The sequence below is a fragment of the Lutra lutra genome, chromosome 11, assembly GCF_902655055.1.
Source record: "Lutra lutra chromosome 11, mLutLut1.2, whole genome shotgun sequence".
Classification (NCBI taxonomy): Eukaryota; Metazoa; Chordata; class Mammalia; order Carnivora; family Mustelidae; genus Lutra; species Lutra lutra.
The window spans coordinates 54,598,996-54,622,825 of record NC_062288.1 but is presented as its reverse complement, the minus strand read 5'-3'; the positions used below and the strand labels follow the sequence as shown (position 1 = coordinate 54,622,825).

General features: G+C 40.7%; 1 protein-coding gene across 1 annotated transcript in view; it reads right to left on the bottom strand.

The window, feature by feature from the left end:
- DNAH11 (dynein axonemal heavy chain 11) overlaps positions 1–23,830 on the bottom strand; it is a 328,215-nt gene that overhangs the window by 113,367 nt on the left and 191,018 nt on the right. The window contains exons 52-55 of the mRNA XM_047694987.1: positions 22,450–22,612; positions 21,107–21,230; positions 20,517–20,659; positions 1,480–1,641 (exon numbers count right to left, since the gene is read on the bottom strand). Of these exons, the coding sequence (XP_047550943.1) occupies positions 1,480–1,641; positions 20,517–20,659; positions 21,107–21,230; positions 22,450–22,612 (592 nt within the window). The remainder of the gene's footprint in view (positions 1–1,479; positions 1,642–20,516; positions 20,660–21,106; positions 21,231–22,449; positions 22,613–23,830) is intronic.

Below are 23,830 nucleotides of genomic sequence, written 5' to 3'. Positions count from 1 at the left end.
CTGTGGGGCTCAATCCCAGGACCCTGAGATCCCGACCCAGGCTGAAGGCAGATGCTCAGCTGCCTGAGCCACCCAGGCGCCCCTTTTTTTCATTTCTTTACAGAAATGTTTTAGGTGTGTGAAAAAAGGAGACAGGAAGTAGAAGTATTTGAACGTCATAAAGGCTTTATGATATATACAGGTTTTAGGTGCCGCATATCAGTTCGGCATCTAAGTAGATTAATGGACATTTCAGAAAAGACAATAAACCTCATTACAATACAGCTATCCATAAAAATAAGAAATAAGCAATAACACTAGTTGCCCACAAATAATTAGGTAAGTGTGCAAACATGCCCAGATTTTTTTTTTTTAAAGATTTTATTTGTTTATTTGACAGAGAGATTGCAAGTATATCCTAGGACCCTGGGATCATGACCTGAGCCTAAAGCAGAGGCTTTAACTCACTGAGCCACCCAGGCACACCCATGCCCAGATTTCTAACTATCCGGCCATCAACAGATACAATATTCAACAAAATGTGAAAGGATTCTTTGGAGAAGTGACAGTTATGCTCTTGGGATGAAGGGAGGCCAAAGGGGGTTGTCTCTGCTAACAAGATACTTTCAACGGGAAGCAGTCCTCATTCCTTACATAGCCCCGATTCTATTCTTGGCTCTGAGAATCACTTTCCATGTCTGACCCATGCTAGCTGTATCACTCAGTGCACTCAGAAGACAAACTGCCCTGGGCAATGTCCACAACCACCACCTTTCCAAGCTATCTAGTCATGAAGGCGCGAGATACCAATAAATTTTCATTTCCAGGAAGCCTCAGTGATACCTTTATGTTTGCATTCCTTTCCCCTCTGAGTTGGGAAGTGCACTGGAAGTGCTTTTTTAAACCTCAGGCAACCATTTTAAAATGTAATTGGATGTGCAAATTTCATTACAGTCAAATGACAAACCTAATTTATAGAACATAAACCCATAAAACAAAGAAGCAGATGCATTATTTGACTTAGTGACTGCTGAATTCATGGGGCTAATTTTTCACCATACCATACCATAATGAGAAAAAATATCACAATTCATTGCCTTGCTTTGTTAAGATCAAGCCCAGCATGACTATGGGTCGCTGCTTTTTTGTTTGTAGATTTGAAGGATTCGTATTCAGCAAACCCTATTATGATTCAAGGAAGTAATGATCCTGGCTTTCAGGTGATTCAGTCTACGGGACCGTTGGTGTGCTGCGTGTGCTGCCTGTGGGCACAGACATCTCAACCTGGTACAAAAAGGTCAACCACCACATTCCATAGAATGGAAACCAAAATGATCTTATCTCTAATAAAAGGGATAGGAGATATAATGTGGAAGTTACTTCTTTCTTGAGGACCTTTGGTCCAAGTAAGTGGGTATGCGTGTGTGTGTGTGTGTGTGCGTGCGCGCGCGCGTGTGGGAGACAGAGAGACAGAGAGATTCAGAGGCTGACTCGGCATACCTCAATTCCCTTGGTTTCCTCAATGAACCTCCTGCTGACTGAGACCAGAGCCTCCTGCGGCCACGCATGAAACCAGTCAATAGCTGTGCAGTTAACTATGGCTGGGAACTTCCGAGCTCTCCCTCTCAGCGTGTGACCAACCGGAGAGAAACACAGAATGATCTGTGGAGACACAGGGGCAGGGCAGAAAGGGGAGGGTGAGGAGTGAGCCAAGAATTACATCGCAGTCGTAGACAATGAAAGCAAGGAGCGTAGCTAAGCATGACATGGAGCTATCCTAAAGCCCTAGAGAGGGGGAAGTGACAATGACCTCCTTGCTAACCAAAGGATAAATCTGCCGCAGGTGGCTGCCCCTCTCGAACACTCAGAAACACAGCCGAGTACTTTCCTTCCAGCTGGTCCCTTTACTTTTAAAAAACATTTTGGATCATCATTAAGAGTGAGAAACGTATTCTTTTCTATTACCCAAGGAACAGAATAGCTATAGACAACAAATATCCAAACCAATATCCAAACCAAATCACCATGATACAGTAATACCAATACTTTCACTTTCTGTCTCCTTCCATTATGTAATTTATCAGGTCCAGTAAAACTTTATCGTTTACTTAAAAACAATTTGTATCATCCTGAAGGTTTACTTTGTTTTTATTTAAAATAAATCCACTTGCATTCTTCGCCTTTTCAAGGGAATAAGAGATGCAGTTTATACATGCTTCCGGCGAGAAAATTTTAAGTTTCTGGTTTAAAAGTGAAGTTCAGTGCATTTGATGATTTAAGAGTTAATTTACACCTGATTATGTTTCCATACTCTCTGTCGTGATGCAAGGGTTCTATCTGGCAGGAGTGCATGAGCTGGGCTGTGGCGGGGTCCACAAGCTGAGTGTGGGGCGATGAAGGGCTGTGGGGGTCTGAGGGTCCTGTCTGGGCATCTCTGAGGGTCACACGGCTCTCAGATGAGACGCCCTATGTGAAGTGGCAGCACAAGGAGGTGCTCAGGAAGCACTCCTTTCCTCCTCTCCCTTCTCTCCTAGGTTCCCATGGACTCGACAACACTGGGGGTAATAGTGACACTGGCTGGGCTAAGGTGTGAAAGTGCCAACCGTCCTGCTTTCCTCTTCTTTCGAAATGGCACAGACTTGAGAGAAAACAAAGCTTGGAAGTCTCTCAACCCTTTGAGATGGGGCAACTAATGAAATGATTTTTCAAAAGTCATGGTATTTTTTTCTTAGAACATTTAAAAAATTCACATCCTAAAAATCTCCAGCATATAGGAAGCCATATAATATCTTATTTAATATGTGTTTTCACTATGTTTATTTTATATACTATGGCTCTTGAAAAACTTGACAGCTAAATCCTAATATTTAAAATGTTTAACAATACATAAGCTGACCGATCATGTATTCATTATACGCCAGTCTAGTTACAAACTGCATAATTGCTCTAAGAATGCATGTACTGGGTTAATGAACTTCAGTTACAACGTAGACTTTTCACTTCCATCACAGTTCTTAGGTTTGTCCCACCAGCTTTCCTTTCTCCCTGTACTTGAATATTTCTTTCTGTCCTAGAAGTTTGGTTTCCACACCTAATTTCTCTCTCATTCCTGGCAATTTTAGAAGCTTCATTTATAGATAATTACAGCCAAGGCAAAGGGGGAAAAAAAAAGCATCCTTTGAGACCTTAAATATTTCCATCTCTTCTAAACTTACTGCATTTCCCTTCTTGTTACTGGCACACTATCAGGTCTGTGGAAATTGTTAGAAAACAAAGTATCTGAACCATGTGTGTTTAAGCCTCAAGGAAAAATACTTTGAGTTAATATAGTGACATAACTTCATTACTGAAAGATAATACAGATTCCTCATTGAAAGAATTATTTTTCTTCCCTACAATTTTACAGCTGAAGACATCTTTCCCTGTGTTATTTATTATGGCTTAAATAAGGATCCTTGTAATGTCAGCTACATTTTACGCAGAGGGCGGTTGGCAGGACATCAATGATTCTCAAAGGATTACGAGGCACTGGTTAGAAAAGCAAATTCTTGGACCCAATCTAGACCTAAGGAATCAGAAACTCTGGATGGGGCTTGGCAGTCTGTTTTCAACAAGACCTCCAGGTGACTCAGACACCCACCATTACAACCTTCTAGTTGAAAATTTTCTATGGGAGTATTTAAATGAAACACCATTTTCAGTGCTTCTGTAGTGGGTGAAATACCATAGAATTTTAGTCTCTTTCTATACAGAGAGTGAAAATGAAAAACTGAGAGGATTTTAAATAAATTAGATAATCATGGATAACCTAAATTCTATCCTTTAAAACAGGCCTTGGGAACTAATTTACAGGACATCCTCAGTTATTAGTACTTCCTAAGAAGGGAAAGGCCAAACCACACCAAACTTGAGTTGTGCAAGTACTGACCCAATGCATTACTCAGTAATTTCTAGTTTTGCTAGAAATCTAGCACAGAATTTCTCCTGCCATCAAGCTTCCTTGATAGTAGTCCTATGTGAGATTTTTCTGAGAGCCCATCCTAATGTCTGGAAATTGGTGGTTATTCTGTTCTTTTCTAAAATGGTCTCCACGTTTATTGTGATCATGGGATGGAATGCCAACCCTGCAACCTGTTCACAGATGATGTAAGAACAGGCACATTTCTTAATTATACTGAACTACCCACATCTCCAAAAAAGATCACAGTTACTTCCCTGCATCACCAGGAAAACATACTGATATATATGAAAGCCCTCCTCACACCTGCTGAAGCATGAATAGAGCTCTATCAACTCCATGCTGTGTTACTTAAAAAAAAAAAAAAGTTTCCACAATTACAGGTAAATAAACTTGAGTCGTTACCTCAAAGAATGTTACAATGGGGAAAAATCATCCTGGATAATTTTGCTATTGTATTTCTCTTAATTTCAGGAGATTAAAATAGCAGAGGATTTTTAAGAAATAAAAACAGAGATTTTTAAAAAGGGTGTTTGGTTATCTCTTATTCACTTTTTCAGGTTTACTGTGGTATAATTGACAAAATTCTAAGGTAGTTCAAGTGTACAACGTGATGATTTTATATACCTAGACAGTGTAAAAGAACTCTCCCATCACGTCAATTTACACATCCATCAACCCATATGTTTATTCTCTGTTATCACTGTTGTTGAGGACATTTAAGTTCTACTTTCCTAATACATTTCAATTACACAATACAGTGCTTTCAACTGTAGTCATCACATTACGCGGTAGATCCCTAGATCTTACTCATCTTGTAACTGAAAATTTATGCCCTTTTACCAACTAGTGCTTATTTCCCTACTCCCGGGGCAATATCCCACATGGAGGGGATGCCATATAGTTTTTCACTTTCCCTGCCTGGCTTATTTCGCTTTGTGTAATGCCTCGAGATTTACCCATGCTGTTCCAAATGACAAGATATCCTTCTTTTTTTTTTTTTTTAAGATTTTATTTATTTATTTGACAGAGATCACAAGTGGGGGGGTGGGGAGCAGGCTCCCCGCTGAGTAGAGAGCTTGATGTGGGGCTTGATCCCAGGACCCTGAGATCATGACCTGAGCCGAAGACAGAGGCTTAACCCACTGAGCCACCCAAGCGCCCCAAGATATCCTTCTTTTTTAAGGTTGAAAATACTCCTTTCTATTTGTGTCCAGGTGTGTGCATGCACGTGTGCGTATCTCTCATCTTCTTATTCCCCTTGTCCACTGACTGACACTTAGGCTGTTTTGGTGCCTTGGCTACTGTGAATAATGGTGTTGTGAATACAGGAGGGCAGGTACCTCTATGAGATAATGGTTTTGTTTCCTTTAGTTCGATCACCTGAAGTGGGATTACCGGATCACAGGGTACTGCGATCGTCAGTTTCTTACAGACCCCCCTACTGTTCTCCAGAGTGGCTGCACCAGCTGACATTCCTGCCAACATTCCATCCCTGTACCAGGGCTCCCTTTTCTCTACATCCTCACCAGCATTTGTTACTTCTCATTTTTGGTGATAGCCATTCTAAAAGGTGTGAGGTGAAAACTACCAAAAGCATCTTTCACAGAGCTAGAACAAACAATCCTAAAGTTGGTACAGAACCGCAGAAGACCCTGAATAGCCAAAGCAATCTTTAAAAGGAAAAGCACAAAGCTGGAGGCATCACAGTTCTGGACTTCAGGTTATATTACAAAGCTGTGATGATCAAAACTGTATGTAACTGGTATAAAAATAGACTGAGATCAGGAGAACAGAACAGAAGATCCAGAAATGATTCCACAATGATATGGTCAATTATCCTTTGACAAAACAGGGAAGAAGATGCAATAGGAAAAAAGCAGGCTCTTCAACAAATGGTGCTGGGAAAACTGGCCAGCAGTGTGCAAACAAGTGAAACTGGACCACTTTCTCACCCCATACAAAAAGTAAGCTCAAAACGGATTAAAAACCTAAATGTGAGACCTGAAACCATAAAAATTCTATAAGCAAACACAGGTAGCAACTTCTTTCTAGATATGACTCCTGAGGCAAGGGGAAGAGAAGCAAAAATAAACTACTGGGACTTCATCAAAATAAAAAGCTTCTGTACAGAGAAGGAAACAACCAACAAAACTTTAAAAAAAAAAAGGTGAGCTATGAAATGGGAGAACATATCTTCAAATGATTTATCCAATAAAGGGTTAGTATCCAAAATATATCAAGAACTGATCAACTCAGCACCCAAAAAACCCAAATAATCCAATTAAAAAACGGGCAGAAAACATGAATGGACATTTTCCCAACGATACCCAAATGGCCAACAGACACATGAAAAGATGCTCAATGTCATTCATCATCAGGGAAATACATATCAAAATTAAAATGAAATAGCACCTGAAGCCTGTCAGAATGGCTACAATCAACTACACAAGAAACAACAGGTGTTGGGTGCACCTGGGTGGCTCAGTTGGTTAAGCAACTGCCTTTGGCTCAGGTCGTGATCTCGGGGTCCTGGGATCGAGCCCCGCATCAGGCTCTTAGCTCAGCAGGGAGCCTGCTTCCTCCTCTCTCACTGCCTACTCTCTCTGTCAAAAAAAAAAAAAAAAAAAAGAAACAACAGGTGTTCACGAGGGTGTGGAGAGGGCAATCTTTCACACTGCTGGTGGGAATGAAAACAGGTACAGACACTCTGGAAAACAGTGTGGAGATTCCTTAGAAAGTTAAAAATAGAACTACCCTATGACCCAGTAATCACACTACTGGTATTTACCCAAAGGATACAAAAAAAAGATTTGAAGGGATACATACACCCTCATGTTTACAGCAGCATTATCTACAACATCCAAATAGAAATAGCCCAAGTGTCCATTAGCTACTGAATGGGTAAAGAAAATGTGATATACAAGCGTGTGTGTGCGTGCGCACACACACACACCCACACCCTGGAATATTACTCAGCCATAAAAAAGAATGAAATCTTGCCATTTGCAATGACACGGATGGAGCTAGAGCATATAATGCTAAGTGAAATAAGTCCAACAGAGAAAGACAAATATATGATTTCACTCAAAGGTGGAATTTAAGAAACAAAACAAATGAGTGAAGGAGAAAAAAATAGAGCAAAGCAAGAAACAGACTCTTAACTAGAGAAGTGATTTATACCCCAGGGGAGGTAGTGGGGGGATGGGTTAAATAGGTGATGGGGGTTAAGGAGGGCACTTATTATGGTGAGCACCAGGTGTTGATGTATGGAAGCACTGAATCATTATACTGTACACTGGAAACTATTACTACACTGTATGTTCACTAGAATTTAAATAAAAAACTTTAAAAAACAAACAGAAAACAACAAAAGGTTTGAGGTGTTATCTCATTGTGGTTTTGATTTGCATCTCTTGATTATGACTGATGTTGAGTACCTTTTCACACATGTTGGCCATCTGTGTACCTTCTTTGAAATAAGGAGTATTCAGGTTCTTTGCCCATTTTTCAATTGGGCTATTTGGTTTCTTGCTATTGAGTTTTATGAGGTCCTTGTATACTTTGGATATTAACCTCCTACTGAATGTGTAGTTGGCAAATATCTTCTTCCATTCATTAGGTTGCCTTTTCATTTTGCTGATGGTTTCCTCTGCTGAAGAGAAGCTTTTTAATTCGGGGGAACAGAATGGCTCAGTTGGATAAGCCTCTGCCTTAAGCTCAGGTAATGATCCCAAGGTCCTGTGATTGAGGTCAACATGGGACTCCACACTCAGTGTGGAGTCTGCTTCCCCTGCTCCCTCTGCTTCTCCCCCTGCTCAAGCTTTCTCTCTCTCTCTCTCAGATAAATAAAATCTCTCTTTTTTTTTTAAAGGAAACTTTTTAGTTTGATACAGTTCTACTTGCTTATTTTTGTTGCCTTTGCTTTTGGTGTCAAATCTAAAAAATCACCACCAAGATCTCCTGCGAAGGAGATTGCCCCCTATGTTTTCTTCTAGGAGTTATAGATTGTCTTACATTCAGGTCTTCTTTCCATTTGGGTTGATTTTTGTTATGTTTAAGATAGGGGCCCAGCATGTCGCTGCCTAATTTCCCAACACCATTTACTCAAAAGACTATTCTTTTCTCACTGTATAATTTTGGCTTCTTTGTCAAATATTAATTAGCCAGAGAAGTATGGGCTTATTTCTGGGCTCTCCATTCTGCCCCACTGATACATGTGTCTGTTTTTATGCCCATACCATACTGTTTTGATTATCATGGCTTTATAATGTAGCTTGAAATCAGGCAATATGATGCCTCCAGCTTTGCTCTTTCTCAAGACTGCTTTAGCTAGTTGAGATCTTTTTTGGTTCCACACAAATTTTAGGATTTTCATTTCTATTTCTGCAAATAATACACTGGAATCATGGTAAAGACGCAATGAGTCTGTAGATCATTTTGGATAATATGGATAGTTTAACAATATTAATTGTTCCAATCCACAAGCATAGAATATTTTTCAGTTTCTGTCTTCAATTTCTTGCTGTATCATCTTAGTTTTTAGTGCAGAGATCTTTCATCCCCTTAAATTTGTCCCTGCTTTTAAAATTCCACTGTAAATAACATTGCCTTAAATTTCTCTGATAGTTCATTATTAGTGTACCAAAAAGCAAATTTTTTTGTGTTGATTTAGTATTCTGAACATTGCTGGTTTCATTTATTAGTTCTAACAATTTTTTTGGTCAAGTCTTTAGAGTTTTCTATAAATTATGTCATCTACAAGTAGAGACATATAGTTTTCTTTTTGATTTGGATGCCTTTCATTTCTTTTTCTTACCTAACCATTCTGATTGAGACTTCTAGTACTGTGATGAATAAAAGTGGTGAGAGTAGGTAGGTAACCTTGCCTTGTTCCAGATCTTAGAGGAAAAACTGTCAGTTTTCCACTGTTCACTATGGTGTTGGCCTTTATTACATTGAGGTATGTTCTGAGTTTGAGTTTGTTGTCTGAGGTGTATTCTCGGTTTGTTGAGTTTTCATCATAAATGAATGTTCTGTTTTCTCAAATGCTTTTTCTATGTCTATTGAGATGATAAGATTTTTATCCTTCGTTTTGTTAATATGGTGCATTATGTGGATTGGTTTGTCAATGTTGAGCCATCCTCGAATCCCTGGAATAAATCCCACTTCATAATGGGGTAGGGTTGCTTTAATATACTATTAAATTCAGTTTGCTCCTAGTTTGTTGAGGATTTTCTTATTTTTCTATCAGGGATATTGGCCTTGGTAATTTCTTTTCTGGTGACATCCTTGTCTGCTTTGGTAGGAGGGTAATGTTGGCCTTGTAAAATGTTTCTACCTCTTCAATTGTTTGGAAGAATTTGAGGAGGATTAATATTCATTCTAATTTAAGTGTTTGATAGACTTCACCAGTGAGAGCCATCTGGTCCCGTATAACTTACTTTTGAAATAACTTCACTCTTGTATGATAGGCATGCAAATTCTCATTTTATATTTTAGGAGGCCACTGTTTAGAATCTGAAGTACCAAGAGAAACCTCAGAGGCCAGGGAGGCTTAACCAGCATTTCCCATTTCTAATGGAAACCCACACATGCAGAGTCAGCTATCTGAGCTCTTAGCTAACCTCTTTCATCAACATAAATTATTGATTTAGTTGGCATCATGAATACTGGATCTGATTTTTTTGTTGATGAAAGGAAGAGTGCTCCAGATATCTGAGGAAAATGGAAATATTATACTTCCACCTCCACCACTGTATGAACCAAAGAGGAAAAGTCTAGATATAGAAGTATCCTAACAATTACACCCTTGGCTTTTTAGACTTGGATTTTGACCAGTCCTGTGGAAAACAGCTTATAGAAAAATTGTTTTTATGTGATTCCAGTGAGAAAATCAGCTGGATCCTACCATGAGAATATTGCCACCACTGCCCCAAAGGATCCTTCCAGTAAGAGCTATTTAGTTTCCTACAAGAACAGAGCTAAGACTGTAGTAAGCTCACAGAGCTGGTTTTGAAACTTTAAGAACCATTTTAAGTTAGGTGCTACACACTAACTCTGTGTGTCTGAGTTCGGTCTGAGACTTCCTCTCTTTGAGACACTCCTGAGTTGGGATACTGGGGCACAAGAGCTCCCCGACTCCAGAACAGGTGCTATCTACCTGTAAGTACTGAAGACCATGGAAACATACACCTCCTCCCAAATAGTCCCTGACAACTGCAGATAACTAAATTGGCTTAAGTTAGCTCCTAGCAGTGGACTCAGAGAAAAGTCTGCTAAGAAAATAACGTTAAAGATGCCTCAGACAGCTGTGCTCTCTTCTAAAAGCAAATTCTCACAAGTAAGAAGCAAACCCTGAAATCACCATCTATGTACTTCTACGGCTCTAATATTTGGATGTCAGCATCTTGCTTTCGCAATCCACACCATAGAATTTTCTACCCTTTTTCCCCCCTAACACAGGTATTAGGACTCATTTGCAATAACCCATTTTTCATTGTGCTTTGTAATACATTTCAATTTCTTTTGGGTAAGATTCCATTGTAAGTACATATTTATCTGTATATCACTAACAGGACTCAGTCCATTTCCTCCTGTAATGGAAATTTGAATTGCTACTGTCACTCTGTATTTTTTTCCAGTTGATATATTCTCGGATAGAAGTAACCCTCCCACATGTTTACTTCAGAAGCTTCTGTCCATAACTTAGGTTTGCATTTATCCTCTAAAGTCTAAGTATTTTTCAAGAGTGATAAGATCTGAGTCTTCCAGAGAGAACCCTCTTAGGAAGTTTAGCAGAAAAACTCTTCCCTTGTTCGACTGTTTTAGTATCATTTTATCAGTCTTATAATTTCCCTTATCAACCACCATCCAATAACCTTTTAATTTCAGTTATTTTCATGGACTCCAACAGCACCTTCAACATACACCCATTCAATACATTTTTATATTTCATTTTCTTTTTAGGTAACACACAAAGACATAATTCACACAACCTTTTACTTATGTCTATTGATCAGTACCAATTTTTCTAAGAGATAGTATTTTACATTGGGGAGTTTTTGTTTGTTTTTTAGAAGGGAGGAAGAGGCAGAGGCAGAAGCAGGGAGAGAATCTTAAGCAGGCTCCATGCCCAGTTGTGGACTCAATCTCATGACTCTGAGACTGTGACCTGAGTCGAAATCAAGAATTGGATGCTCAATCGACTGAGCCACCCAGGCACCCCTATGTCGGGGAGTTTTATTTCTTTTTTTTTTTTTAAAACAAAACTCTTCAATTCATAAAGAAACTGTATGTGGAATCCTAAAAGAGAGCCAGAAGCAAGTCCATTCCTGGGGAGTAAAGACAGTAGGAGTTCTGTTCCCCACTAGGTACTCCCTACTATAGGTTCCTGTCTACAGGGGGAGTGTATTCCCTGGTCTTAGCTACCCTGCTTGATGCCAGTGACTCAAGTGCCCCCATACTACTTTTCAGGCCAGTCTGCAGCTCTGTACACTTGTATAACAGTGTTCTGTTTTTATTTTCTCAAACAGCTATTTGATGCCTAACGATCTACCCAATAGGCCCAGAGCTGAACCACGGGATGCAAAGTTTTTGGCCTGTGATCTGCGCTGCTCTGCTATCGGCCAGCATTTCTGCTGGCATGAGGGGTAAGGCCACACACATGTGCATATGCAAGCATGAGCCCCATACCGTGCTGGAAAACCCCACACCCAACTGGAAGCAGAATGTGAAAAACACAGACCATGCTCCTTGGAATGCAAAGTTTATTCAATTGAAATGGATAAATCCTTTAGTCTTGGATTAAGCCCTTCACTTTTGGTGTTAAAAATTTCTTTTATAATATAAAATAAGGGAGATGATATCTATGAGAACAGACATCTTAGAGATTCTTCCCAATCCTTTTTCCACCTCAGTGAAACCTTTCTCGTCCCGTCTTTTGTTATCCCATATACCCCTTCTTCTCATACAGAGAGGTGTGAATGTATACTCAGTTTGTGTGATTTGGAGGTTCAGGCTGGTCTTTCCAACAATGCAGTGGGCAGGGGCCGGCTCCTGCTTACTATCCTATGCCCAGGGACCAGCACACCACAGGTAATCAGCAAATACTTGCTGAGGCCCGGCAGACAGATCAAGGAGTTAACAGACGGCAATGTGAAATATTCTTCAGAGCAAGATGAAATTTTGACATCTGCATCCTAATTTGTTCTGAACCAGCCCTTGGACCTCTTCTCTTCTCACAGGTCACAACTTCCTCATCTAAGCCATGGGTGGTGGTCAAAGATGGCTTTAAACTCCATCTCTGGTCCCACCCTCTTCTCCAGACTCCAATGGCTATGTTCAACTAAATCCTGTTTGTCTCTATTTGAATGCATAATGGGCATCTTAAGTTAACTTTAGGCAGAACTTTTTATTTATCCTCATCCACCAAACAAGTATAAGGCACACATCCCCTCAGGTTCCCTATCTCAATAAATGATATGTCCTTTATCCTGTTTATTCAGGCCAAAGTCCCTGAAATCATCCCCGACTCTTTTCTTTGACCCTACTTCCAAAAAACAAAAATGTTTTGCTGTTTCATGAAATTTCAAGAACAGTGAATCTCAGATACAAAATACAAGGTCACGCCTTTCATTTCTCTGATGTTCTTTCCATTCCTCTTATGTAAATAATATCAAAAAATGCAAGAGGAGGAGCTAGGGTACTATGTTCAGAGAGGTGTGGTCCTGAAGAGCAAAACACTGTTAGCATGGCAAAATCTGACAGGGCCTGGGATGGGGACTGGACAGCTTATCCACGAGAGTGGGCGCTATCTTCCAGCAACTCGATTATCAGGATGAAGGGCAGGAGGGATAGAAGACAGCACTCCTCCATGATAAAGCCATCCTAGGTGGTCATCCACATGAAGGAAAGGAAGCTGGGGGCTTTGCCTGTTAACCCATGAAGATCTAGGACTTTAGACTTGACCACCATGCAAAGGTAAGAGGGTTTTGCAACATCTGATTTTCTACTGGACAGGTTAAGTATTTGAGCTTTTTATACAAGATCACAGACATAGCATGAAAAGTCCTTCTGTGAGTGCTAAGTCTTGTGGTTTATGGTATGTGTTTCTATGTTAATCTGTTGCCTCGATGGGAGTGTTGCCCAACATCTCCACCCAGACTCTTAGGCTCCCTAGATGAGCTGCAGTGTGAGCCAGGAGCACATCACCTACACTGGCTATTGTCAAACCCCACACAGGAATTGTTCTCTATTCTATCTGAGAAGAAGGAAGAGGGAGAAAGAAGAACAAAAGCCAGAAGAGTAAGGAAAGCTCAACTGGGGCCTCAGGAAAAATATGAAAACAAGAAAAATTTTAAAAAGCATCCAGCAGACTTAAAGGAAGGTAATTCCACTGAGGTATCTAAGAACCTAAAAGAGAAAACTTGCTTCACACTCTCATATGGCTAGAAGGAATGTTATAAAAACCCCATAATAAGGAAACAGTCCAAGACTTCAAAAAAAAAAAAAAAAGATAAAACAAGGGGATTTATGAAAGGACATACATGATAAAATACAACAGCTCTTCCTAAAAATATTAAAAATATCTTAGGCCTATATTTAATCCAATATAATGATAGCTTAATGATGGAAAGCTATAGGCATTCCTATAAAAATCAAAAATAAAACAGAGATGTTACTATCATCACTTAAAAGTACTAAATGGTATGCAAAAATTATGGCTATTTTAATACACAGAAAAGAGGTAATTTTTAGAAAGGAGGAGCAAAAATTCAAAGATTATGTAACTACCTACTCAGCAAACTCTAAAGTATAAAATGCAAAACCTACTGGAGCATTCAGTGGACTGGCAGGTAAAACAAACAAAGAGGCATCTATCCATCCCTCTCCCCCTCCATCCAATGGCACTCTTATTGTCCACCATGACCTGTCAGAAAATTTGGCAAGATCAAAAAAATAATGTAAAATATTGAGAAAGAACTTCAGAATTGTGTAAAACTTAGGCTTCAGTGAAGACATTCTGACCAAATGACAAGAGGTGCCACATTCCTGGAGAAGATCATCTGTTATAAAGGTATTTCTTCCTCAACAAATCGTGGGCAATTCTCATAAATTCCTAACAAGATGAGTGGAGCTTCACAAAATGATTCTAAAGTTCAGATGGAGTAAAAAAGGCTAAGGACACTCGTAAAAAGAGAATATTCATAAATTTACATTGTCGAGGAACAAAACTTAAGTTTTAAATTATTAATAAAGCCATATGGAAACATTTGATATTGGAGATACATGCATCACCTTCAATTTAGTCTATATATTCTCATAGGATTAAAAAAATTTTTTTTTAATGTGAGAGAGGGGGAGACAGCCCGTGTGCTAGCGTGGGCAGAGGGTTTGGGCTGAAGGAGAGAGAGAATTTCAAGCGGGCTGCACACTCAGCTTGGAGCCCAACATGGGGCTCGATCTCATGACCCTGACAGCATGACCTGACCCCAAATCAAGACATTTAACCTACTGAGCCACCCAGGCACCCCTCATAGGATTTTTTTTTTTTTTAATGTTAAGCTGATTCCATAGTTCATCTAGTAAAGGTAGTAGCTAAGTAAGTGCGGACAAGGAGGAAGATATTATTCTACTAGATTCCAGAATATATTACAAAGGTACAATAAGAAAAAGCGGTATGGTATTCATGCAGGCTGAGATGAACAAATTTATAAACACTAAGAGTCAAAAAATAGAATACCATATATTTAGACATTTAGTTTGTAATTATGAGACAGGGAGCATTTCAAATCAGTGGTGAAATATTATATAATAAATGGTGTTTGGAGAATCCAGGGGTGGGGGGAATAGAAAAGTCACCTTGTACTACACACTACAATCCAGAGCTAACCATTCAAAGTATTCTAACTTAATTTAATTTAAATAGAATTCAGAATAATATTTTTATAACCATGAAGTATAGAAATATTTCCTTAAAAAAACCTTAAGACATAAAATCCATGTAAGAAAAATTAGATATTGCTTGGTAATATAAATATAAAAAAGAAGTCATTGTAAACAAAGTTAGGATTGTGATGAACTTTGACAAACTCTGGCAACATGTAAAGTAGACAAGAACATTAGGGACACAGGAATATTATCCAGATATACAGAGTTCCTATAAATCAACAAAAACTGTAATGAACCAGTAGGAAATTTGGTAAAGGGTATACATGAATAAAGGTGTTCTACAAGTAGGTAACTAGAATAAAGTACATGGGAGTGAAATATTTCACTTCATACACCAAATTCTTGGAATTGTTTCGTTTTTTGGCCCCCCACCCCAACCCCCACCCTGGGGGAGGCTTCTAATAAAAAGGCCAAGAGGAGTATGAAGAAAACTGTGAGAGATGTGGAAATACACTTCAGCTGGGAATATATACTTTGCATGCATTTATATACATACAGAAAACTGGAAGGAGATATACTAATACGCTTTTGGTAGTTACCTCCAGGCAATATAATTAAAGCCTAATTTCTTTTCTTCATATGGTTCTATATTTTTTAATTCTCTACAATGAACACATATATCTTACATCATCAGAAAGCATGCTTTCATTTTCTAAAATTACAAAATCACATGAGTATGTATGTGTACAAGCACACACACACACACACACTCCCCTCAATAGACATAGACATAACAAGACAGATGGGTATCTGTCTCTAGCAATCACAGGCTGCTACATATATTAAGTGTTCCTTTCCCCATGGCATCAGATGGCCGAGAAAGGAAGGCAAGAAAGAAAAGTTCTTGGGTTAACTAAAATCAACAGGAGAGAAGATGGAAGTCTGCGCTCTAGTTGCAAAGTATGTATTACATAGGAAAAGGTGCACGTATACAAACGTGAAGGAGAGAAGGCATTTGGCATTTATTCATTGGTTTATTTCAGGCAATCCAAGGGTTCACATCTGATCATTAATGGGAACTGCTCTGTGGGATTCAGAGGTCACATTTTCATGCCAACAGGTTCTTACTGGCCTCGCATTCCAAATGGGAAGTGGCTTTGGGTGGTGAGCATGGGTAATGGGGTGGCAACTTCACATCATTGAGCTCGACCTGCCAGGTGTGCTCACCAACCCCGTAATGCATTTAGCTTCCCATGTTGCCCAGCTAGTAACATATGCAAGGGAAGGATCCACTCATCAGGAATTCGGAGTCCTTAGTACACATTGCTGAGTATCACAGTATTTGAAACGAACACAGAGCAAGCCAGAATTCTTTAAAAACCCAGAGATGTGAGGGTAATATTTATGTATTGAAGAGAAAGACATTGCCATTTTCTAGCAAAGAGATGACCCACTTTTATGCCCTGGTGTTTCTCCCTCAGGGTAAGATGCTGACTACCACCCCTTCTCATGACGCAGCAACCTGAATGACAAGGCCAAGAAGGATGGGGAGTGTTTGAAGGAGATGTCCTACTCCTCCTTAGCAGGAAGCAAACACAAACAATACAAAATCCCCCAAAACCCTCCTACTCATTTTAGTAGAAAAGAGATTATTCAATCAGTAATCCTGTGACAAGGTGGGGAAAATGATCCATATTGAACTCCAAAATAAAGTCTAGCTTGTATGGACGTAAATACTGAAAAGGGGCCTCAGAAATGAGATGAACTTAAAACTGGTCCCAGCTTTGGGAAGGCTTCCTGGACTGGAGTCAAAGGAAATGGGTGAGGGGAAAGACTGACGGATTTACTCATTTTTTAAAGACTTATTTATTTGAGAGAGAGAGAGAAAGAGAGAGAGAGAGAGCACGCAAGTAGGGGGTGGGGCAGAGGGAGAGAATGTCAAACAGACTCCCTGCTGAGTGCAGAGCTCCATCCCAGGATCCTGAGATCATGACCTGAACAGAAACCAAGAGTCAGACGCTTAACCGACTGAGACACCCAGGCATCCCAAGACTGACGGGCTTCAAACAGTACAAAAAAATAAAATTTCTGTACATCCATCTGTACTGCATGAATATTAGTAAGTTCAGGGAGCAAAACCATATAATTATCTCAACAGATGCTGAAAAGGAATTTAACAGATACTTTCCTTGACAAGATACAGCCAATGTAAGACCTAATAGCGAAATATCAGAAACATCCTTATTAATGTAAAAATGAAGACAAAATTTCCATGACCATAATTATTTAATGTTCAGTATATTTACCAATGCAATGAGGGAGGAAAGTAGATAAATAGAATATTAAAAAAGACAAAATATTACCTGCAGGCTATGTGATAGCAACCAACTAACAGAAACTACCAGAGAGGCTGGTTATAAACATAGTGGGTTTAAAATTAAAAATCAATAGCTCTCCTATATACAAAAAATACACCATCAGAAAACCTTATGAAAGAAACTTTCCTTCTAGAGAAAACTTTATATAATAAAGATTAAGTTCTCCCAAATATAAAATAAGCCATCAGCATAATTTCAATCAAAATTAAAATGGAATGTATTTAGAATTGGAAAAAATGACCCTGATATTTTTCTAGATGTGTAGACATGTGAGAACAAAGAAAAACTAGACAAGAACAGTGGGATATTTGATATAAAAATGTGTAATAAAACCTTAATAATTTACACAGTACAAGGCTGGGACTGGTAGTACAGAGACTTAACAAGAAAACAGAGGATCTAGAAATAGACCAGGTAGGATGTATAATAAGTTTATTACTCTAAATCAGTACATAAGAAAACATGGTGTTAAGATGAAAAGTCACCGTTTTGGAAAAAAATAACCTGAAACCTCTCTACTCCCTCTATACCATATATGATAATAGATATATTCTAGATATAGTCAAGTTTTAAATGTAAAGCATAGAGGTACTGGCATGATGGATTCTGTGGCTATCTCAAAATACATTTCTAATTTTATTCATAAAGGTCATGTGATGAGATAAGCAAAGCCACTTCCTCTGATTCCCTGGTAGGTAGAGGTGGCAGGTGATACACATGGCCACTATGAGATCAGCTTAGGGTCTTCGAGCGAAGCCTTGGTTTCCTACCAGATTGCCCCAAAATTGCCCACTCCCTCCTTCCTGTGAATACAGACCCCACTGCATGTGTGTGGTGCTCACGAGGCAGGCAGCACCGGGAAGAGCAATGGCAGAAAAGGCAGACCAGAAAGCATGGGTCTTTCAATTTTTGATATTTTATCTGGCCCAGTTGAGTTCTAAATGCTGCTAGTGACGAGTTTTATCATCCTGGAGAGGAAGACTCTGCTATGAATTCACAAGCCCCTCTAAATCCATAAAGGAAAACACTGATCCAACTAATAAAAAACTTCAAGTTATCAACAAATTCGAACCATATATACACTTAAAAGATAAATGATGATAGGCAAAATACATGTAGCACATATGTCAAGATGAACTGCTTGGTATACAGTGAACTCTGATAAACGAAACCATGAGTAAGTCAATGCAGAAGTGGCCCTTTGGAGCTGAGCCTCCCAAGTTCCTCAGTGTCCTATCTGTAGTCCCATACTCACAAACCCACCCTGATTCAACAAGAGAGGACTAAGACCCTACCTGTGAGTAAGAAGCACGTTGAAGAACTGTCAGACGCATTTTAAAACCACTACCGGCTACATCTATTGAAACTAGCAATACCCTTCCTAGGAATTTATCCCACAAGAAGCAAGCAAAGGTGTGTATAAAAGACATCTGTAAAGGACGCTTACTTTAATTTTTCTTTTTTCCCCCGAAGTGACAGAGAGTGTGAGATGGAGCAGGTGGGTAGGAACAGAGGGAGAGAGAGAATCCCAAAGCAGGCTCTACACCCAGCTGGGAGCCTGACACGGGGTTTGACCTCATGACCCTGAGGGTCATGACCTGAGCTGAAATCAAGAGTCAATGCTTAACTGACTGAGCCACCCAGGCAGCCTTGCATTATTTCAAACAATAGCTCTCAAAATTTCAGCAGGCCTCAGCATTGCCTGGAGGGCTCACTACAATGTACATTGTGCATGCTGTGCAGAGTTTCTGATTCCACAGGTCAGGGGTGGGACTGCAGGACCCGCATTTTTAATACATTTTTTAAAAAGATTTTATTTATTTATTTGACAGAGAGAGAGATCACAAGTAGGCAGAGCAGCAGGCAGAGAGAGAGGGAGAAGCAGGCTCCTTGCTGAGCAGAGAGCCCGATGCAGGACTTGGTCCCAGGACCCTAAGACCATGACCTGACCTGAAGGCAGAGGCTTAACCCACTAAGCCACCCAGGTGCCCCAAAACCTGCATTTTAAAAACAGTTTCTAGGTGATGCTGATTCTGTTGCGCTGAGGAACAGACCTCGATAGTCAGTGATGTATAACATTATCATCTCATGTTCTCTTATTATACTTGTTTTTGCATTTCATAAAGACAATGTGATCTAAATGTACCTCCACGGAACAGGGAGAAAACTCTGGCCTTGTTACAACCTGGCGAAAGTATTCTTAGTAACATTTTGATGAGGATAAAACTCTTTGGGTAACTGAACCATAAATTCTGATCTCACATCAGCCCAGAACTGCTCAGGAAGATTAATGTGGAATTTAAGAGTAGAGCGGCCGAGCAGCTTACCAACACTCCTACCTCCAGGGAGAGGTGTATTCCCAGCTAACATGCTGCCCCATCCTCTTTCTGGGGGCTCCAGGGTCTCCTGCGGCCTGGGCTTGACAGACCCAGAATACTAGAAGTAGCAGCGAAGGGGAAACTTGTCTAATTTACTACCCATTCTATACCAGGAAGCTGGATTTTGCCTTCAGTTGGCTTCTTGCCATGAGTTGAGAGGCGCTTCTAGTATTTGGTTACATTATAGCCCTGGGCGCTCCACTGAGGCACCAAGTCATCTGGAGGGAAGGACTTCCAGCCTCGGGCATCTGGGTAATACACCTACATGGCTTGCCTTAAAGTTCTGACATAACCATAACTCAGGTCTGTAATTTAAACCTCTTCCGCCACACCCTTCATGATTTTCAGCACCCTGCTCATCCTAATTTACTTTCCAGCCTGATTCACCTCCTTTTCCCGGTGTTCCAGTCATTCAGAGCCATCTTGGGTTTCTCTGAAGGCGTCCTGTCCAGCCAACCTTCCTCTTACCTAAATGCTATTTTCTCTCCCTGAAGGTTCCTCCCCACCCATTGCTTCTCTGTGGATTCCAGCCCGTGCCTGACGCAGGCAGAACACCTCCTCCAGCAGAGCCCAGTGCAGAGAGGGACACTGCCTTCCTCTGTAACCTGAGTCCCTACCCCAACTGTCCTGCACCATCATGGCTTGTGAGGGCCCTTCCCTCCAGGAGCAGCATCAGCTCCTCCCGGACAGAGACCACATCCAGCTTGAGCGAGCACTGCGCTGTCTGCTTGGACCCATGTTTTGCAGGTGCCCAGCATCATGGGAAACTTCGGGAAGGTCTGCTCCAGATGTGGGCACACGTAAAAATGCAAATGTCCTTTTAAAACGAATGGCTGCAATTCAGACCCCTATATGGATCTGGAAATAGAACTGTGCCATGATTCCAAGAGCAGGTTTTAAATACTATGCAAGTAAGCAAGGGTTTCTTACCTTGAGCTGTCGCTGCACTCTGGCCAGAAAGAATTTCCAGCAGTTTTCTCTGGAGTCCACCATGCCTACACCACGAACTTCATTACGAATCCCAGAAATTATGTTGTCTGCATCTTCATCATTGAACAGATCAGGGATTTCTCCTGCCCGCAAAGGAATGAGGAAAATTACTGAGAGACATTCACAATTCGAATTTTAGATAGGACTTTTCGGTGCTTGGAATGTTTTATCATACAAAGTTCAGTTTAAAGGATAAAGAATTTGGAAACAGAAAGGTTTTGTTTTTGTTTTTGTTTTTTTGCATTTACGAGACACAGACCCCCACTGAGGACAAGCTCTCATGGACACACCCACCAAGCTTGTCCGTGTAGGAATAACATTTACTTCACTGAAGGCTCCTCTAAGGCACCTCACATCCATAAACAAACTAAGAAAGCGATACACCTCAAATTATTAGGTTTATAGGTTTCTCCCCAAAGACTGCCCCAGCAAACATCTCAAAGACAAATTATCTCTCTTTAAAGTTCACTGCAACTACAGATAATTTGTCATTGGGGAAGATCTTTCAAGAAATGTGTTGGTTTAATCACCTGATGCCAGCAAGTCATTAATCAGCACGAGAAAGCTCTCATCTAGAACCTGGGCATCTGTCAGCAGGAACACAGTGGGCATGTTCTTGGCTCCAGTTCTGATGTACAAATTGGCAAGATCTACCTGTAAGGAAAGGAGGCCATCATTCATGCGCTGTTAAAATGCTGATGCGACGTGGGGAGGATGTGTGTGAGGGCTGGGAAGAGCTCAGTAACTATAATGCAGGAGCTTTCCCTGTTCACACATCCTTCCCTCTCCATGATCCCACATGGGGGCAAACAGCATGACATCACCTCCTTTTCTGGCATTTAGTGATGAGCGCCATGTTTGTGGCTTAATGAAGCATAGGGATGACAACGGGCAGCTGACGGACAGCTCCCTCCTAAGAGACTGAAAATGAATTTGGTGACGTCCTTGCCAAGCAACGCAGTAAAAAGAAGACTCTGCTCATTTCCACAACTATTTCATTGAAAACAGTTTTATTATTTAGCTTTGTTTTATAATACTGAAAGCACGAGATTTATTTTCTTTTTGGGTTGAAAAGTGGTTGCATTTCACCTACATTTCCCTTGCCACAAACTCTGAATACTATTTTATAAGTACTGTTGTGATGAAAAAGCGAACTTTTAAGAGCCCATGAGCGTTTCCTGAATGGATTCTCATCACATTTTATTTTCATGATTCATCCAAAGTGGACCTGTAAAGGTGGTATCTTTCTCTCCCCCTCCAATGTAGGGGAGTACTTACAGTGCGGAACAGCAGGCGTGGTCTGTACAAAGGAAAAACTACATCTGTTGTAAGCAAGTATTTAAACTACTTTTTAAAAAAGATTTATTCATTTATTTGAGAGAGAGAGAGCACACAGGGAGGTGGGGAAGAGGGAAAGGCAGAGAGAAATCCAAGCAGACTTCACACGAAGAGCGGAGCCCAAGGTGGGGCTCAATCCCACCACCCTGAGATCACAACCTGAGCTGAAACCAAGAATCGGACTCCCAACTCCCTGCACCACCCAGGTGCCCCCTGTTGTAAACAAGTATGCAATAAAACATTTTCCGAGTTGGGTCAATATTTAACATTCTTCTGATAACTCATAGCGGGGAGGTCTCCCGACTTTTTCTTTGCTTACAGGTTTATATACCTATAAACATTTACGAATTTCATGATTACTTTATTTACCATGAAGGAGAAACAGATAAATGTTCACTAAATTCCCCAAAAGTTTTCCCTCTTGGTTGGGGAAGCCTTGGCCCAATCTGGGAGTCGGAGCTGACGTGGGAACGCTACCAGCTCTGGCTTTATCCACCAGGCAGGAGGAGGGAAGGGTTGCTCCCACTCTACTCACCCGAAGTTCTTGGATTCCAAAGCCTTCCGTCAGAGTGATCTGGAAGACGTCGAGGCCGCAAATGTAAGCCGCCAGCCGGGACAGGCTCTGCTTGCCGCTGCCTCCCACGCCAATCAAGAGCGCGTGACCCTCAGGGGTCTGAAGGATTCGGCTGATGCGACACCTGCTCAGAGACAGCACACCCGTGGGAGCAGAAGACTGAAGGGCCTGGGGACTGCATCTAGTTTTTGTTTGTTTGTTTACAAATTTTTGACACGAAATCTGAGTATTTATTTTATATCTTTAGTCCTCGTTCATCTGCTTCCCCATGAAGCAAAGAGGCCCCTCACACCGGATGCCTAAGCAGCTGTCCCTGTGGAAATCACATCTGGGACTCTCACTGCTTCCTACTTTCCGTAGACAAGGCCCTTCTGCAAGGCTTCGAGTGTGACTAGCAAGAGAGACCCGAACTTTACACATGCAGCCTGTGCAGCAAACATCAAAGGGAGAATGTCTTCATGCCAGAAACTTCGGCTGCAGAATTACTCTGGAAAGACTGGATTTTTTTAGGCCAATGAACATCTTACATGTGATTTACTTGATGCAGTTTTAGCACTTGCCTGTAGGATTCTTCCTCCCTTTGCACCAAAGCTTTGTCTGTCCTCGAGCCCTCTAGAAAATTTACTGAAACCTTCAGAATCCCGTAAGGCCCACTAATCCCTTGTTCTGTTAGTGAAGAGATTCCGAATGACTGAGCTACTGATATTATTGCTACATTTTATAGTTAGGAGTAAGTTGATCTTATCATCTCGGTTGAAGAAACAGGTCATAATTATGTTATAAATAATGAGAAAACAACTGAAATATAAGCATACAGATACCCAAACACAACAAACGAGACACCAGACTATTAGGTCCAGGTTGCTTTCCTCAAGTGAATGTAAACTTCCAGCCTTGACTGATAAAACGCCTAGATGACTCTTCACAAAAGTACTTTGTGAAAAAGCAAGGTTGGGGTCACTTATACCAGGACCCACACATCTCAGCTGCAAACCGTCAATAACTAGAGGTGAGTCATCATGAGAGGCTGAGCTGGTCTGTGAGGGGGACTTCCCGTGACCACACAAGGAAACCACCTCAGGAAAGCCATAAAATACTCAGAGGCAAGTGAACCCAGAAGTTACCAGGCAGAGTTTTCCTTTGGTTTTAATGGATGCTTTGAGGTTTGGGTCTCACCAACTTCTCGAAGCAGCAAAGTTCCTTCCTACGAGATTTCAAGGGCACGTCCTGAGAGCACATCTCTAACCCTGAGTCAATCAGCTGAGAGCTCACGATCCCTGATCAAGGCAACGGCCTTCTCCTTGAAAGCCCCTGAGAAGCCCATGAGGAAAGATCAGTGGGA